The sequence below is a fragment of the Leopardus geoffroyi genome, chromosome A3 (genome assembly GCF_018350155.1).
Source record: "Leopardus geoffroyi isolate Oge1 chromosome A3, O.geoffroyi_Oge1_pat1.0, whole genome shotgun sequence".
NCBI lineage: Eukaryota > Metazoa > Chordata > Mammalia > Carnivora > Felidae > Leopardus > Leopardus geoffroyi.
The window spans coordinates 46,428,397-46,448,396 of record NC_059336.1 but is presented as its reverse complement, the minus strand read 5'-3'; the positions used below and the strand labels follow the sequence as shown (position 1 = coordinate 46,448,396).

At 37.1% G+C, this 20,000-nt stretch overlaps 1 protein-coding gene across 2 annotated transcripts in view; it reads right to left on the bottom strand.

Annotated features, from left to right (window-relative positions):
* Positions 1-20,000, bottom strand: part of XRN2 (5'-3' exoribonuclease 2) — a 78,942-nt gene that overhangs the window by 41,426 nt on the left and 17,516 nt on the right. For both annotated transcript variants that reach the window (XM_045445470.1, XM_045445472.1), the window contains 15 exons: positions 17,844-17,902; positions 17,678-17,767; positions 16,750-16,822; positions 16,576-16,626; positions 15,959-16,116; positions 14,877-14,951; positions 14,657-14,790; positions 14,500-14,557; positions 14,309-14,416; positions 9,924-9,968; positions 8,167-8,298; positions 4,750-4,868; positions 2,527-2,662; positions 598-705; positions 415-504 (listed from right to left, as the gene is read on the bottom strand). In XM_045445470.1, coding sequence (XP_045301426.1) covers positions 415-504; positions 598-705; positions 2,527-2,662; positions 4,750-4,868; positions 8,167-8,298; positions 9,924-9,968; positions 14,309-14,416; positions 14,500-14,557; positions 14,657-14,790; positions 14,877-14,951; positions 15,959-16,116; positions 16,576-16,626; positions 16,750-16,822; positions 17,678-17,767; positions 17,844-17,902 — 1,436 coding nt within the window. The remainder of the gene's footprint in view (positions 1-414; positions 505-597; positions 706-2,526; positions 2,663-4,749; positions 4,869-8,166; positions 8,299-9,923; positions 9,969-14,308; positions 14,417-14,499; positions 14,558-14,656; positions 14,791-14,876; positions 14,952-15,958; positions 16,117-16,575; positions 16,627-16,749; positions 16,823-17,677; positions 17,768-17,843; positions 17,903-20,000) is intronic.

The following is a 20,000-nucleotide window of genomic DNA, read 5'->3' as shown; positions in this document are numbered from 1 at the left end:
GTCTGAACTCTGGAAGCCACTACACATGGTGGAAATAAATAAAAATAATAACTTACAGGTAGGCTGAGAACAAAGTAACTGTTACAAGAATTTCTCCCAGGGGCCTCTGGGTGGCTCAGTCATTTAAGTGTCCGACTGCAGCTCAGGTCATGATCTCGCAGTTTGTGAGTTCGAGCCCCACATTGGGCTCTCTGCAGTCAGCATGGAACCCGCTTCAGATCCTTTGTTCCCCTCTCTCTCTGTCCCTCCCCCACTCACGTGTGCTTGCTCTCAAAAATAAAAATACACATTAAAAAAAAAGAATTTCTCCCCAACACAAATTAATTTTATTTGCTGGGTAAGGGTTCTGATGACCAAGGAAAGTAGAAAATAAAAAGGTGAAAAGTATAGAGAACTCAGTACTAAGACACTCACGGGATCACTCATGAGCTTCCGCCATGATGGAGGTAGAAAGTTACCACTTGCAGCTGGAAAAACTCCCATAAGTTGTTCCAGTGGTTTAAACTGCAAGAAAGAAAAAAAGTTTAAGATAAAATACACAATTTTTATCTAAGCCAAAAGTCTATGAATTTTATGACTCTAAATAACTAGGCTTACCGGTTTAGTGCCCTTCTCAAAATCAGATGGCATGTCTGCAATTCCTTCAAAGTCTGAAGCAAATGGTGCATAATGGAATGGATAATACCATTTCCAGGAAGCACAGCCCTAGAATCATCACCAAAAAACAAAACAAAAACAAAAAAACAAAAAACAACAAAAAAACCCAAACCCAAAAACCTATGTTCAGTATGGACACAGTAAAGCAAACAAAACTTAGAGTATTATTAACCTATAATATTCTATTTGTAAAACACGACTTCCAGTGCACATTCCATATATTAATTTTTTCCCGTAAGTCCTAAAGGTTGTTTTGATTAACTGAACTTTTACTTTATATCAATGGCTCCTTGATTTAGAAACTACTGCATGGGGTGTGTGGGTGGTTCAGTTGGTTGAGCATCTGACACTTGATTCTGACTCAGGTCATGATCCCAGGGTCTTGGGATTGAGCTCCACATGGGGCTCCATGCTGAGTGTGGAGCCTACTTAAGATCCACCCCCCCCCCACACACACACACACTCTTTCTTTCCCCTCCTCCCTCCCTCTGGCCCCTTCCCCACTTGTGCTTTCTCTAAAAATAAAAATCTTTTTTTCTTTTTAAAGTTTATTTGAGAGAGAGCACGTGTGCATGCACACGAGCTGGGGAGGGGCAGGGAGAGAAGAGAGAATCCCAAGCAGGCTCCGCACTATCAGCACAGAGCCTGATGAGGGACTCAATCTCATGAACCATGAGATCATGACCTGAGCCAAGATCAAGAGTCAGACACTTAACTGACTGAGGCACCCAGGCACCCCCCGCCAGAACAAAACAAAACAAAACAAAACAAAAAAACCCCACAAACTACTGCAAACCATTTTTAATAATTAGTAGTTAACACCAAACTTTATATTTACAAACAAATTTGGTGAAGATTTTTATCCTTAAAATGTGCTTGGTGGTATTTCTTTCCAATTCTACAGCTGCCATCACCAAACAGAATGAAGAGCGGTGGTAGCTGGCACTTACCTATAGCATATAGATGGTAAGGCACATCACTGAAACAGTGACTGAGTAAAACTGCCAACAAAAGTTTCATTTTACAATTCCCTATTACATTTTCATTGTGACAACTTTCTCTTTACTATAAAAATATTTAAGTAAACCTATCAAAAAGAAAACAGTAAGTTTTACTGATAGAAAAGTCCTCCTAATATGTTTTGATTCTATGCCTAGGGAATTAAAATCTTGAGGACGAAAGTAAAACATGAATTTGCAGTATTTTACAACCTAATTTAATGCATCCAAATTACACTTTCCACTTAATGACAAACTCCATCTTTTCTCAGATCACACCAAACCTAACTTGTTTTGCTCTCCAAGAACGAAACCAGGTATTAACTACTAGTGTCACAATCCCCTCTATGTCTACCTAATCTCTCACACTCTGACATCTCAATTATCAAAAGCTTAAAGTCAGATACAGATTACTCCAATTATCATGCATTTCATGTAACATCACTACATTACATGGAGGAAATGGTATCATTCAAATGTCTTTCAAATTCTTACTAGTATTTTCTAGGCTTTGTCCTTTGTTCAGTCATTTAGTGACTGTCTATTAATTACTTAGTTATTTTTAACTTCCAATTAAAAAACCATTATACTTTAATCACGTTAAAGACAAAGTACACTCAACCATACTACTTGACGCCGAAATCTTTAATAAGCAAAACAAAAATTATCTTTGTTTATATATTAACACTTGAGAAGCTTCAAAGGGTTTACAAACAAATATTATTTAAGGTAATGAATTTCTGAACAAGAAGCTTTTAAAAAAATGAGTCTGGATTTAATTTCATAACACAGCTCAATAATACACATTATTATAGAAATTACTATCTTCCTTAAATGATTAGGTAGGTTTAGAGGAAAATATTCTCTGTACCTGGTAATAATATCGAAGAACCCAGCAGAGCCCCTCAACGTAAGACTGTACAACTTTACGACGGAATTTCTCATCAGCTGCATCAACATCAAATTTGTTCTTGTAGTACCGCTGTTTCCAACCAGCTTCCCATAGCCTAAAATCCAGGCAAAGCCGGTTCATGTCGAATTAATACTTTCAGTAATTGTTCACCGATTTATCACCCAAACCATTTTATATTTAATATCCAGGTGAAATGTTAATGAGTTAAGCAATAATGCTAACACAGCTTCATTTAATTATTTAATCACTTCTAAAAGCCCACTTACACAGGACTTATTATCAACTTAAGAGATAAACATCAAAAACCCAAATGATGATTCTAGTAAGACCATTAGAAAGCAACATTTTGGAAAAAGAATAACTATTTATTAAAGTAGATACTGAGTATTTGTTTGCTCAGATGTTAATACTGTTTTACATGTTTTTTGATTGTGGACCAATTCTAAAACTACATTTTAAGATTCAAATACTGAAGATATTTCAAGGTCCTCTGTTTGTAAAATACATTTAAACTAAATAAAGGAAGCCAATCAAATTACTTAAAAAAAAAAAAAAAAAGAGTTGCATGTGTAATTTTTTAAAAGGTAAAAATGGTTTATAAGATAATCTAAGAACCAGGCAGAAAATTATGTTTATATCTACTTTCCCCATCCGTGGGCCTTATTCTTCTTTAAGCTAAGAGCTGTTGGCTTAAGGGAAGGACACATAAACACATATATGCATGTTCTGGTAAAACTTAGAAGTAGGTTCACTTCTAATTCACTAAATTCTCATTTGTCACTGACAATACATGTGAACTATACGTTTTTCACTCAAAAGTATATATATATTTTTAAATACTCATTTTTCATTCTCTGAAAGATTTAAACATTTTATCGAAGAACACAAAGAAGCCAAAGAACACTAAAAAAACAAATGAAGACAGATCAAGAACATCAAGATGATTCTCATTTAAGGGCTATTTTCTACCATGTGCCACATCTTACAAATTGCAGTCATGTTCCAGAATACACCACATCAATTTTAATTTCCTCCCACCTGCCCCAAGGATTCACAGGACATCACTTAGGAGAAATATCCTCTATGATGCAGACTGTAATTGTTTTACAGAAAATATTAATGAAATACATGTTAAGGGTCCCAAGCATTTCTTAATAGAAGCATTTCTACCTTGACTATTCTCAGCACCGGGATTACACAATAAAGTACTAATAAATCAAGTTAACTATTAAGCTGGTATTGATCAAGATGGCTACACAATAAAACAGAAAACATACTCTAAGAGGAAAATCCAGAGTTGTAGAAACAGAGGATCAGGTAAATGTTCAATCACAAGTCACCAAAGATCTCAGAATCTGACATCAAAGGACGTTAGGAAAATACAGAACCATATATGACACTTGAGAAGTTTCTCATCATAAATGCAAACATACCATCCACGTCCTATAAAAGAAGCATGAGTTGTGGACCACTATTGTTTAACTTTGAAATATATCATTTTTCTAAATTCTTAATTAGTTATAATTATTCAGATTGTTGGCCTTTTGCACTTGGAACACAGGGTTCAAATACGGATTTAATTACATGAGAGGCTGTTAATCTTACATAATGATCTCAAATCTCTGGATAAAGAATCAAAATTTCTCATTATAAATTTCAAGTATACAGCTAAAGGGAAACTTCCCTGTCATGAAATATAATTGTACAGATCCAAGTCTGTGGTTTTAAAAAATATACATGTTTATCTCTTTTGCATATTTCATTTGAGGAAGAACCTTTCCAGCTGAGATTAAAGCAAACTATATTAAGTATCTAAGTGTAACTGAACTTTCTGTGTTAAGCAGCCTGAAGATTTAATCTCAAAACAGTAACATTCAGATCACATAGTCAGAGCTAAACACCTCATGTCTAGCCGATCTAGTGCCTGGTCTCAGAGGGAAAAGTGGCTTGGAGGACAAAAACCTGCACGCATACTAATCTAGATACTTAGGTTTAACAGCTATAGCTTACACATCTCACTGGAATTTACTGACTATTCTAACCCTCCACATTAATTACTGGTGGATAAAAAGATCACAGGCAAGCATCTGAAGGCAATGCTGCTCTAAGCTAAATAGCATTAATTAGACAGCATCTATTTCAGCAATTTGATAACAAAGTGTTACCAAAAAATGGTTTCACCTGACATTATCCTCTGGCTCAGGTTCACTGTCACTGTCTTCTGCTTTTCGCTTAATTCCTCCTATCGGAGATGGGGAGCCATCAGAAGTGAAACTTGTATTAGGAGACACTGAAGGACTCTGCAAACAATTATAACATTACACAGAAAGGATTTAATTATTCATTTCACACAAGAAGTTACATCCAACTGCTGTTACAATCATGCTTCAAGATAATACATTTTTTAAAGCTACTAAATAGATATGGTAAACATATTTAGAAAATACAAAGACTGATCTTGGCCTACGCCACTTCTTCAAAAAAGAATAACATAGTTTCAAGCTTCCTATGCTTAAACTCAAAAGAATCTGAACATTATCAGAACAAAAATTATTTCAGAAGAAAAAAGAATTTAATCTTATAAATTTTTAAAAATTATAGGGCTTGATTATTTTTTCTTTGGTGGTTCCTCACATTATGAATTCACAACCACTTTATACCAAACAAATAGCAAAGTTGGGAGGGGGAAAATATAAATACATAAATTAATAATATACAATATAATCAATGCTGGAGACAACGAAGTTAAATGGTAAGTGCTCAACCTCATGCAACCATCAGGAAATCAACAGTTTAAAGACACTCTGCCAGGTAAGTGATAAAATTATTGATAATGTTTTAAAATTCAATGTACAAGTAAAAATCTATCAGTAACTTAGAAAAATGCAGATTTAGTATTTCAAAGACTTAGATACCACTTTAAATTCAGTATTATCTTCCCTTTGTAACTAACTCAGGATACACAGTGAACACTCTAAAGTATTTCAGTATTTCATTAAAAAATTAAAATTTCCTGCAACTTTAGTTTTTCATGTTATGACCAAAAACACAAGTGGCAGAAAAGGTTTTAATGATAAGGTTTTTCTTCTGTTATACAGAGTATATTAGATGTTGTAAGTAAACTGAATTATTTTTAAATTACTTTATGAATGTAGTTTACACCATAGGTTAAAAAAAGTTACAACAAAGCAGAGCTTATAACTTTCTTTTAAAAATGTATAATTTCCATTTTTTTCATGATGCTATATGGCCAATACGTTAAAAAAAACACACAAAACTATAAAAATAAATTCAGGAAGGTGCGGTTGTACTTGAAACTGAGATGGGTATTTTCAGTCAGACAGATCTGAGTTTGAAATACCAAGTCCAACCTTTATAGGTTATACAGCCTTAGACAATTTACCTCTGTTAGCCTCAACCTGAAATGGGATAATGTTCTCTTTGGAGGTTATTGCGAGAATTAAAGGAAAATGATATGAACGATACGTATGAAAGATCAACAACACAGGCTGCCTACATGGCGTAAGGTGGGTCACCTTTCAAGAAGTCATCACTTTTATTTTTCAAACCCAACACTAAATCCATTTGGATTAAATTATGAGATGATATTCATAGCAATCATCTAAGTACAAAGAAGTTGGAAAGAAAGCAAACTTTCCCAAACTGACAAACAAGATAAAAAAAAAAAACAAACAGAAAACTATCTTTAGATAACAAATACAACTGCAACAGAAAACAAAAAGAAGTAGCTTGTTCTTTGATACCAAATCTCTACTGCTCTTTTGTTCTCTCTCTACCAACAAAAATAGTCTTTCCTGAACATACCAGATTTATACCAATTTATTCAAATTCCTTTTTAAAAAACTCTTTCTTGCAATCAAATTTTATCAAATGGCTGCAGATATAGTCAAACCATACTTTTCAGAATGCAAAACTTAAAAACACAGATTTATGAGGAAACAGAAGCCAGCTAGTAAAACATTAACAACGTTGACCATCAAGTAGACACTACTCAATACTGGACATGTCCAACAGCTTTAAAAAAGAAAAAAAAAAAGCACAAACTCTGTAACTCAAAAGGCACCCTTTAAATGAACTGGTCATTCAGCCTTGTGATTTCCTTAAATTTATAACATTCTAGATGAAAAACCCTCTACGCCAAGACTCCAACAGAAATAACTGTGTCAAGGGGAATTAAGATAGGATCAAATAAGCAACCTAATCACCAATCTCCCTATTCCTACTCCCATGGCAGACATTATTAATCAACGGTGGGTCTAGTCCTGTGGAGCTTTAGTATGATACTGGAATCCCTCTCAAAGCAATCACAGCTGGCCAAGTTTAACTCTGCCATACTCCCTGGGATTAAGAAAAAAAGCATTGTATCATCAACATGGTGTCTGACAATACAAGTCACTTAGTTCCACTCTGTGGAGAAGGCAGTCACTATTAAATGATGGACATCAGCCTTTTCTGTTCTATTCAAGTGTCTCATCGCAATCCTTCACTGACCCTCCATATCCCACTGTTAATGGTGAAAGGAATAAGACAAGAACACAAAAGTCAAACAGAACAAAAAACAGAACAGAAACCCAGGCTGCTTCTCTCAGGAGATGCAAAATCTCAGTTCCCAAATTCCAAATCTAAGGTTCTAAAACTTCAAAATGGAAACTGGCGAGAATATAAATCAGTCTCCTAGTATGGCAAAGATTCCACAAATAGGACTGCCCTGTAATAAAGTATTTGAGCATAAATAGGATAACAGAATAATGAAACTTAAATATCAAAACTTATACAATTTCCTTGAATATATAAAAAAAATTTACATTAGATCTCAAGCCTTACAAAACATATTTCCTCTCTCTATAGTACACATTTTCTCTCTTATGCCTACCAACCTGAAATAAGCAATCGTTTTGGTTATTTGCTGTCCTTCAATTCGTGGTCTGTTCCCTCACCCCTGCTGCTGCCCTGTCATGTACTCTGTGCTCAGTGTTGCCACTGAACAACAGGAAGCTACTGGACAGAGTACAGCCTTGTTGGCTGAGATGATCTGCTTCTTCAGTTTGGATCACCAAGTTTAAACAAGGAAGGACTGCAGGTGGCAAATCCATTCAGTTCCTGAGTTTCTAAGTACAGAGCAACAAGAATTTGGATAGCGAGAGCTACCTTAAAATATATATTCAAATCTATTCCATTCCTGAGTTGGACGGTAAGGGTTTGGGCAGTGAGAAGTGCTTATTTTTGACAGACTGGGATTATTCTGTAAAATGTCCACAACTGATCCCTGGAAAGAGAGGGGAAAACCGTTTTTCTCTCTTGTCCCCTTCAAGCTTCTAGCACCCAGTACCTTTGGTTGCATTACAGAAACCCTACAGCCTCTTAGCTATCTATATTTGCATGCATTTTTTCTTTCATGTTATTTAGATATTTACATACTGATAATCATGGATTCAGCAAAGTTAAAAATATCTCAAGGCAAAAGAAATTGAGAAAACTACAAAACAACTCCAGGCTGAGTAACAAAATTCACACACAACTGCAAGAGACCTCTGATGGTCACCATTTTTCAATGCCACATGAAAGTAAGTCACTTACAGAGTTATTCTGCATCCTCATTTCATAGGCTGCTTGTCTTGGATTACTGGCTACTTGAGAACCTGGTGAATTTCTTGAACCCAAGGCATGTGGGGTTAATATTCCACCAGGAGAGAAAGCTGGTTGATCTCTCTAACATAAGTGGAAACAAATGTAGAAATTAAAATTACATCACAACACAGATGACAGGAAGAAAAGAAGGCAATGGAACAGGATTCTCACTGTAAGCACTTAAAGGAGGAACTGGATTTCTGTTAGCATTTACAAACTGTTAGCACAATTTGATCTGATGGTAACTCACCCTGTAAACAATATTCTGTAACATTTAATAACTGTTTTAAAAGTACATAATACATTGTTCTGATACACAGAATCTACTCATGTCTCATTAAGCTATTCTACGATTCCTGACAATTTCAAAACACATTCAAGAAACAATTTCAGGCACATGAAAATAATATAACTATTAAGGTTAAAAAAACTAATCAAGAGTTTAATCTATACTTAGGAAAAACCGTTTTTATTTACCCTTCACCTTGCTAGAATTTAACTCTTCACTTCCAATTAGAGCTATAATTAGTGACAGTTGTGGCTGATTGATACAACACACTTGTTACACAGGTACTGACTGAAAGAAAATAGCAATACATAAGGTAGAAATCAAATATGCCCCTCTGAATCTAGTGGTTTTGAACATACCTGTAACAATAAGGAACTCTACTTTTCTCCCTTCCAGAGTCCCCAACTCGCTTACTTCTAATAAAATATAAAAATAAATGGGGTGCCTGGGTGGCTCGGTCGGTTAAGCATCTGATTCTCGATCTCAGCTCAGGTTATGATCTCACAGTTCGTGGGTTCAAGCCCCGCATCAGGCTCTACGCTGTCAGCACAGATTGTGGGGATTGTGTCCTTCTCTCTCTGCTTCTCCCCGACTTGCTCTCTATCTCTCTCTCAAAATAAATAAAAATAAACTTAAAAAATATAATAATAATAGTAATAATAATAAAAGGCAGTCCTTAAACTCCATGAGTTTAAAATCTAGTAAAGAAGCAAGAAAAATAAGAACTAAAGAAGTAACTACAGAGCATTATGCAAGAAGTAAGAAAACAAATATCACAAGCAAAAGCAGCAGAGTTCAGAGAAAGGACTGCTAATCCTGGATGAGGGTGGAGGCCTTAAGAGAGGCCCTGGTGGAAAAGCTAAGATGTGAGGGAGTCGTGAAGTCAGAAATCCACTCGGAGCTAGCAAGTGCAGGCAATGCTCTGAGTCAGGAGGGACGTGATACATTCAGAAGACAGGAGGGAAAAGCCGGGCGGCTACAATCAGACCGGATCAGAGTACGTTCTGCATGCCAGACTGAGACAGAAGTGGGTTCTGAGGGAACTACAAAAATCACTGGTCATTTCCAAGCAGAGAAACAACAGTTTCAGGAAGATTAACCTGACAGATGTAGACAGAATGCAGTAACTTTTAAGAGGATATAAAGGGTTGACTGCTTTTATTACAGAAACAATACCTGATAATGACAAAAAAATTCAAATAGCTAAGTGCCCCATGCCCATCAAGTGCATCCTTTCAGACTCCAGAGCTTAGAAAAAACACCAGCATTCTTTCTCTAGGCAAGACAGCAGCTGGGTAGACATTATGTCCCTAACCAACTCCTATTAGAGAAGAAATAAAGCAACTGCAATGAACATCTTTCTCCCAAATTGTAAACTTAGGCTATTGCCCATCTTACGAAATTAATTAAAACTCACCTTCATTCTCTTTCTTTTTTCTTTCTGTCGTCTTCTAAAACTGTCCTAAAAGTATAAAATCCACATATTCTGTCAAATAATTACACAAAAATGTCAGAGTTAAACATTACCAGGAATGATTTGGGAAACAATTTAAGTTTTAAAGGAAGACCCCAGAAACCTAGACATATATAATTAAACTAGGCAATGGACCATATGTTCAGAGTGCTGTTTATCAGAACCTTTGACGGACACAGATCATTCTAAATGGAGTTTAGATATAATTTGTTCCTCTTAATTTTTTTCACTCAAGCTTTTGACATCATTTCAGGAAAGAATGCAAGTCATGACAAAGACTCTTGGTTTCACCCTGGAGCAAATAGGCTGTCAATATGGAGAAGATGCAAGTAAGTAAGAAAACAAATAATTCTAAGTTTTAGCTGTATACAGTTAATAACCAAGATGTCCATTTAAAAACAAACTGACAATTTAATAATGAGCTTGTGTTACCTAAAAAGGGCTTGACAGTTCCTAATTCTGTAGCATGCATGGCACAGAGTGGGTAAAGAGAGAAGTGGGGCTCTATACAAACATCACCCCCCTGCCCCACACACCAGGTTCTAAGAAGTCAATCTAATGAAAGAAAGGAAGGAAATTCAGATGTCTGCCCTGCTCATTCTGAGCCAATTTAATCCACAAGAAAGGGTCCACTCTGCATGGATTCTTCCCCTCCCCTCATTTTCAAAATGTAGTCACGGTTTCAATTAAACAGGATTTGGGGTTGATCTTGTTTCCCACTAACTGTTTGGCCATTCAAAGGCCTCCCTGGCCCCAGCATTCCTCCCATGCCCAAGATTCTGTGAGAATCAAGGCACTGGAATGTCAACTGAGGTCCTATGACAGCCCAAAACAGGGGCTAGAATTACTGTACTGACCGCCACCTTACTAGCTGCACTTCTCTGCTCTTCCAGATCAGTAATGCCAACTGTAAAATAACATCCTTAATAAGATCTTTAATTTGTACTTTCTGTCAAAAGAGAAGCTGAATGTTGGATATATGGCGAATGACTACCTTAAAACCTCCGAAGATATGAAATGCACCAATTTCTTTAAATAAGATTTCCTCTCCATCTTTAATGAAATGTCTCTTATCTAGGGCACCAATGAGCTACAGACTGTAAAATTCACTAGTCAGTTTTCAGTCCACATCTGACCATGACTCTCCATCTTGAATCATGCTCTTCACTTGGGTTCCCAGCCACTACACTCACCTGGTTCTCCTCTTTCACTCTTGCTGCATGCTTTTGCTCCTTGACTCCCCAACCTCTAATGTTAGTATTCCTCTGTGCCTAATACTTGGACTTTTCTACTCTCATGAGAATAGTCATCTGGTCTCATGGCTTTAAACACCATCTAAATGGTGATGAGTCTCCAACCAGGACCTCTCCACCACCTCCTAGTCTTATCAGTTACTCAGACCATTTTTCAACTGCTCAGACAAAAATGCCTTGGAGTCATTCTTTATAACTTTGCTTCTCTCAGCCTAACATCAGCCAATCCAGTGGCTCTACCATCAAAACATATTCAAATTTCAACTACCTCTTATCATCTCCACTGCCACCATGCTGGCTCCCTTGGATTGCTGCAAAAGAGCCTCCTACCTAGGCTCACTACTTCCATATAGTCTCAATACAGCAGCTAGAGTGATCAATCCTTTCACATGTGCCAGATCTTGTTACTTCTATACTCAAAGCCCTCCACTGATGTAGAATGAAAGCTAAGTCCTCATAATGACCTACAGGATCTTCCCAGAATGGGCCCTGAATCACTGTTCTGATCTCTTCTCCTGTCACTTCCCTCTTGTTTCCTCTGCTCTTGACATACTGGGTCCTTACTGTTCTGTCAACATCCTAGGTACACTCCCTACAGCCTCTGCACAGCCTATTCCCCCCGGCTTGAAATGCTCTTCTTACAAACACCTGTATAGTTTACTTCTTCACATTCTTAAGGTCTTTATTCAAAGTCATCTGTCAGTGAGGCCTTCTCTAATCACCTTTTCTAGAACTGCAATGACCTCATATCCACCTTCCCAGATATTTTCTCACCTGCTTTAATTTTCTTCATGGCACTCATCACTAACATATTACATACTTTAGTTTTTGTGCTTATTGCCCACTTCTGGAAGAATGTAAGCTCCATAAGATCAGGAATTTTTGTCAGCTTTTTTGTATTTTTTTTGTTATATCAATGACACTCAGAATACTATCTGGCACATGATAAATACTTAATAAATATTTGCTGAATAAATGAGCATTTGTGAGATAAAACAAACATAAAAGCTTATAAAATAAAAAGCATCACCTTCAACTGCTCAATTTTAGTAACAAATATTGATGCATCACTTTTCTACCATCTATTTTGTGCTATGAACTCCTCTGGAAATAGTCAAAGCCACAGACACACTTTCCAGGAAAAAACATATACCCAGATACTTTTACATTGAATTTCTGAGGGTTCATAAATTTCCCCCAAAGACCAACCTTGCTGATGAACACTGTATGATGTCAAGGAACACCAAAAAAGATGCAAAGCTGTAAAATACCCTCTCTGCTAGTCCAGTTGGAAACCATATTAAGTATTTTGGTATCTATCAAATCCCATAATCCTGCTCTAATGCCAAATATCACCAATATTTATTAGTACAAAGTCTGCTAAAGCCATGTAAGAGCGCTGTTCTAAAAAAAGTTTTTATATCAAGTAGTACACAGTACATACGTTTTTTTTTCTTAAGCGTAAATGGAAGTGGGTCAAGTGGAGCCACCGTAATTGTTGACGATTTAATTAAAAATGGCTATTCTGGTAGACATTTGATATCCCAAAGTTAGTTCTGTTATTTGAACCTTACATGTGAAAATTTCTTGCCACCACAGTGGATTACCAAGTACCAAAGGCTTCGGAAGGAATGCTTACAGTCCACTCACTTTGCTACATAAAATGGTACCCAAAGTTCTAAGAAAGAGATCACCAGCTACAGTAAAGAAAGTTGAATAAAATATTGTCAGATATAATGACATGTTTGAATCTGACAGGAGGTCACAAAGCAACGTAGCAATATTACTATATTGCTATTTGCTCAAAATAGGCCTATGAATTCGCTTAAGATCTGAAAGGACTTACTTCATTCTCTAAGAAGCTATTATCTGCTCATTTTACCCACTGTTTGCCTTGCCCCCCTTAACCCTCCCCCACAACCATCCTCCAAGCCCCTCTGCCTTCAGGCTGCTGCCCTTCCTCCTCACTGACTCCGAGGGCCTCCAAACCCCTGGCCACAGACTAGGGGCCTGTCCATCTTTTTTTTTTTTTTTTTTTTAAATTAACTTGTTTTATTTTCAACTTTTTTAAATTTACATCCAAATTAGTTAGCATATAGTGCAACAATGATTTCAGGAGTAGATTCCTTAGTGAGGGGCCTGTCCATCTTGCTTGGACACCTCAGACAACACAAATGGCTTCTCTTCTCTTTAGGGATTTCCTCCCCTCTCTCTAGAACTGGTCCCTCCCCCTCCTTAAATGTCCATGTTTCTCAAGGTTTCTGTTGGAGGCACTTTCACTCCACACAGGCTCCCAGGAACTTCAAGTTCACACCCATAGCTTGAAGTACCCCCCACCTGCTAATAGTTCTCCAATCTCCTTTCAGAAGACTTCTGCCCTGAGCTTTACACAAATCCATCTAATTGCTTCATGGACTTTTTCCTCTCCAGTATCCTATGGCCTCTCAAACTTAGTATCTCCAAAATCAATTCAATTTCCATCTTGTCCCCACCCTAACCTGCTCTACCCCAAGTGCTTGCTATCTCACTGAATGGCACCAGGAATCTCCCAACTTCCTGAGCCAGAAACCCAGACTTCTCACCTAAGCATTTACCCTATCACATGTAATCAATTTCCAAGTGCTTCCAAGTGCTTCTGCCTTGGCTGATGCAGTCCAACCCTGATTCCCTACACTCTACTACCAGAGTACAAAGTTCCTTGGTCTTAACCTGTCTTCCAGGGCATAAATATTTCCTATAAAACATGGCAGCCACAAGTTCAATCCCAGCATTCTTCTAGTGTTGGCATCCTCATTTCATAGCCTACTGATCGGACAGGTGTTTAGATTTATATCTTAAGATCATGAAGAGAGAAAAAATTACAATGCAACTCACACAGTGTACAATACATAGTTCCACACAGCAAGCATCACAACCTTTATAAAAATAAAGCACTGACCACTCATGATTATGTTGGTGTTTGATACACTATAATAATATAAGAACGCACTCAAAGAGGTTAAAAGTACAATCACAGGATCATCATAGCCTATTAGAGACAGGAGCAATTTAGCTACTGCAATAGAAACACTTTACCTCATCATCTTTTCTCTTTTTAAAAATGCTATCCTCAACTTCACCAACTGCTAACATGATCATCTGTACTCTTTGCAGATTGACATAACCACTTTCTGTAAGGTAACCCTGTAAGTGATAAAATACATGTAAAATGATCTTCTTATAAAAGCAAATACTTCTGTTTTGAAATTATTCAAGAGTGAACTTACCCCAGTTTTGTGTACCACATTTTTGTATATGTTAACCAAACGGTCAATTGCACCTTCCCTGCCACCAGGAAACAAACATTACGCATTAGGACCAGTGTGCACTGTAAAGGCAAGACGGCTAAAACACTAGTGTGAAAACTTACACAAACACACATACCTAATTTCTAATGATGGCAGGTGAGGAAGGAAGTCATTTCCCACAAAGAAGCACATGAAGACCCAGTCATCAATGCTCCTCTCGACATCAAATGTGAATGGTAGGCTGGCCATGGTGAGCTCTCTTTCCAAATACTACAACGAGAAAGAAATGCTGCCATTAAAGCTATCAAAAGCCACCCTGCTTCAGAGCACCGATCCCAGTGTTTACTGCTACATACCTCACGAAGAACATTAAGACGAAGGAAGATAAATTCTCCTTCTGCACAAGGAAGACTATCTGCAAGTTCATCATGCTGCAGGAAAGTGAATCAAGATTAAACAAGTATACTCTAAACCTTCTCATTTTTCCCAACTCAATAAATATTGTGACTTTCTCTAAAGAGAAATTTTACAAGTATTAACAAAAATGGAACTCACCAAACCATCTTAAAAATTATCCATAATCCCAATCACACCTAGACCAGGGATCAGCAAACGCTTTTGCAAAAGACCAGATGGTAAACATTTTAGCCTACAGGACACACATATGGTCTCTGTTGCATATTCTTTCATGTTTTTCTTTTTACAACTCTTTAAAAATGTAAATACCATTCTTAGATCATTTGTCAAATCTGGAGGGCTGTACTTATCAACCCCGACCTAGAGCCAGCCAATATTAACATTTCAAGGTATATGCCTCTAGACCCTCCTCTGTGAATATACAGTATATTTTTTACCTCCTTTTTTCACTCAGCATGTCTTTTAAAGAGGCACCATATTCTTAAATCAGATAAAAATCCATTCAAAGGGGACTGAATATAATCAAGTGAACCCAAAATATGTAGGAACTAGGGGTAACTTAAAAGTATCAAGATTAATATATTTGATTTATACTTCTTTTTAAGAAAAATAACCATTTGAAACAAATACTTCTACAAACAAATCATGTGCAAGAAGCGTTATTAACTAGGAGACCTAAGACTCGTGTAGATATAAGCTATGTTAGAAAAAACGGAGAGAGTAGAAAGAATGAATGCATGCATGCTTTTCAAACCGTGTTTCCTTTAAAGAGTTCCGAAAGACACATTTCTGTGAGGAGTAACAGAGCAAGTAGGTAAAAACTGAATCAACTAGTCGGTGCTCTTTAAAGTCTTTTTTTTATCCATTTTAAAAATGAAGCAACCTGAATATACTTAATGCCATTGAACTGTAAACTTAAAAATGGTTAAAATAGTATATTTTATGTTACATAGACTTTATTACAACAAAAAATAAAACAGAAAAATTTTAAATGACAGAACTACCGTCTCAAAGTTCTTACCTTTCCCTTCTTTTCTCTTGGCAAACCTTCACAGTCCTTGACCTCATGTCCAAACTGATTACAAAGACCACATGGTTTGGGTTTGTTTGGTTTGAATTCTTCTCTAATGATGGTAAAGTTGGGTTCGTGTGTAGCAAGGCCGAGCATAATGAGATCAGCTATCAATCAACAATGACAAAACACTGAACAGTAAGCACTTCGAGAACACCCTACCACAAACAACGATAGAGGACACCACCATGACAGAAGACACCAACACAAAGAAAAGCCCAAACACATAAATAGAAGTGGCAAAGCCAAAAAGCCAAAACTTCTTAGTAGTTCTCAGCTAACAAGTTGTCCTCCAGACACATGGGCACAGAATGTGGACTACCATTCAAGAGTCAACACTTGGGGAAACCTTCCATTTGAATAGCATGTGCAGCAGTATCAAAAGATTGAAAAATATATAAATAAACATTAATCACAGATTAAACAATACCAGTTCCTTCTCAAACATAAAATAAGCAAGGCATTGTAGAATTTCCAGGCAATCATGAATAATCCATTACTACACACAAACCCATCAGCTTGTTTTGCTTTAATCCAAGAGAATCAAACCCAAAGAATAAACTTACCATCTGCTCCACATAAGCAATGATGAGTGTTTGGGTCATGGTTAGGCTGGGCTAAAGAGGGGGGAGAAAGATATATTATTATAAATGTATTTTATACCACAGGAATATATTTTCTATACAGTGGCTTATCTTTTTAATAGAACATATAACAAAATATTTATAAGGAAGTTTTACCTCTTTGTCGTCTAATATAATCCATGATTTTGTGTTCTCCTTCACCAGGAGCACTAGCATCAGATAAAATAACCTATAAAAAACAGTTTTTAACACTTTCAGTTCATCCCCAATTTTCTAGCACAAAAAAATCAAAATTGAATACCTTAAAATAAATTGGGATAATTCTATTAAGATAGTGTCATTAACTGGGAAATTTTCATAATGTGTGTGTGTGTGTGTGTGTTAAACACCAAAACTGTTTCATTGGTAAACTTATTACATGGACTAGAAAAATGAAATGTTTTGGTCAAATTTAGCTAAGGAAGAATTGATCAGCTTACAAGTTTCTAGTATTCTCACTGCTACCCAAGGATACAGCCACAAAGTATATAAGCCCTGGGAGTAATCAATAAAAGATACCCATTAAATATAATTTACTATGTCTAGTTTATAGTGAAACCATCTTTGTACTTAAAATTACATAAAAGTTCTTCATTTAAATTTTACTTAAACACTTAGGAGAACACAGCTATTCTTTAAAGGCAGTCCCATAACTTTAATCTTGCTGCATTTCAATTTATAACAACAGAAATTTTAACTTAAAAATGGCTTTTCTGTATATATATATATATATATATATATATATATATATATACACATACACACATCTATCTATCTATCTGTCTATCTATCTACCTATCACAGGTCCCATTTTAAAGCTTCACAGTGATGGTAAGAGGACAAAATTGGCATTGAGAGAAAATTCAGCAGTCTAAAACTGGACCATGCAGGGCACCCCATCTCTAATAACCCTGAAAGCTTCTCTTTCCTCCGACAGTCAACAGCATTTTACAGGGGGGGGAAAAAAAGACAATATCAGTCAAATCAAAGTACAGCCTAAAATGATCACTCTTATCTTTCTCAAGTACCAAAACGTGAAACTTACTGTCAAGTTTTTCCACCCAGGGTCATTATTTAAACGATCAGCTATGTAATAGCGAAGGCATTTAGCAAGATTGTCCATGAACTCAGTTCCCTAAAATGATAGAAGGAAATAAATTAACCTACCATTTAAGAGTTAGCAATAGCTGGCAAAGTATGAGACTACTTACTGGTGTAATACAGTTGCTGTCAAATCTTTCTTTTATTTCTTCTGGAGGAAGAAAGCCACCTAGAGAAAAAAGAGGCAATGTTTTGTTCTCCCCATAAAAAGTGAGGTAAATTACCCAGTATTAAACCAGAACAAGAAAAACAACCAGTTCTGGGGCGCCTGGGTGGCGCAGTCGGTTAGGCGTCCGACTTCAGCCAGGTCACGATCTCGCGGTCCGTGAGTTCGAGCCCCGCGTCGGGCTCTGGGCTGATGGCTCAGAGCCTGGAGCCTGTTTCCGATTCTGTGTCTCCCTCTCTCTCTGCCCCTCCCCCGTTCATGCTCTGTCTCTCTCTGTCCCAGAAATGAATAAACGTTGAAAAAAAAAAAAAATTTTGAAAAAAGAAAAACAACCAGTTCAAATACAAAAGAAAGGGAAGTGTTGTCACCTGAGGAATAAATGTTCCCCATTTGGGGAAGAAAATAAGATTCATCCCTTCAAATTTAATACAACATTTAACATGACCATCAAACAATATACGGTATACAAAAAGATACTATAATATAGAAATATGAAAATTATGGTATTCTTCATGATGCCCTCAACAGCAGAACACACACACACACACACACACACACACACACACACACATACGACAAACACACACAGGTTAGGAGTTCTCATTTTGACGATAATTCCTGAGATAAAGGCACCTTAGAAAAACAAAATTAAAGTGCTGAGTTTATTACAGCTTTATATGATAAGACATAAAATTATCACTTGGGATATAAAAGTCCTATTTGTCGTATTACTTTTTTCTTTTTTTTTAAATTTTTTTTTTTTTTCAACGTTTATTTATTTTTGGGACAGAGAGAGAGCATGAACGGGGGAGGGGCAGAGAGAGAGGGAGACACAGAATTGGAAACAGGCTCCAGGCTCTGAGCCATCGCCCAGAGCCCGACGCGGGGCTCGAACTCATGGACCACGAGATCGTGACCTGGCTGAAGTCGGACGCTTAACCGACTGCGCCTCCCAGGCGCCCCCGTATTACTTTTTTCAAGACAAATATATTTCAAAACATCTTCAAGAAAGAAGACATCTTTAAAATCAAAGACTAGGGGCGCCTGGGTGGCGCAGTCGGTTAAGCGTCCAACTTCAGCCAGGTCACGATCTCGCGGTCCGTGAGTTCGAGCCCCGCGTCGGGATCTGGGCTGATGGCTCAGAGCCTGGAGCCTGTTTCCGATTCTGTGTCTCCCTATCTCTCTGCCCCTCCCCCGTTCATGCTCTGTCTCTCTCTGTCCCAAAAATAAATAAACGTTGAAAAAAAATTAAAAAAAAAAAATAAAATCAAAGACTATCTTTCATAAATACAAACACGTTTTAGCATAGTAATCACAAGCTGCAGCTATAGTTACTATGCAGCTGCACACGTCTAGCAAATTCAAACAGAAAACGTATCATAATTGCAGGCCTGAGCTGACCATACTAGCGTATCCTTTTTCACTGGCAAAGTACACTATCCTCACCCAACGAATCATAGCTTTCTTGGTCTAACAGATTGCCTTACCTAACAAAACACCAAACAAATCATCCTGCTAAAGCCACACCCAACTCACAGGTAAGTGTCTCAGTAGAGAACCAGTCCCACTAAGTATCAGGACTCCCTGACCTTCCTCCCCTCCAAGACTCTGGCAACTTCTACCCATTAGTATCCACTTCTCTCCCTTATGTACCCACTAGGAATTCCAAGGCTCTAGAGGAACTACAAAAATCACCCCCCAAACCTCCCCCAAATCAAGGGAACCTTGGGTACTTCACTGCCTCAATGCCTGTTGCATCCACCTATACTGAAGTGTGAAAGCCTGTAAATATGGATCACATCATCCTGGGCCTCCTCTCACAGACCTCTGAGTTCCAAAAAGAAGCAATAAGCAAGCTACCAAGACTGATTTGAGGAAAATGTATACAAAACTGTAGCTTTCTACCAGCCCGCATAGAAAAAACAAATAAGAAGCACTCTTAATGTATCTCTCCTCTACAGATACATAAAAGTTAGCTGAAGAGCTGTGCTCACCTTGAAAGGGATTGACCATCTCCTTTCCCTACCAGAATTCCTTCCTTTTTATTCCCAAGTTTCCCTTTTACTACAGAGTTTGGAAAAGAAAAGTTTGTTAGTGGGAG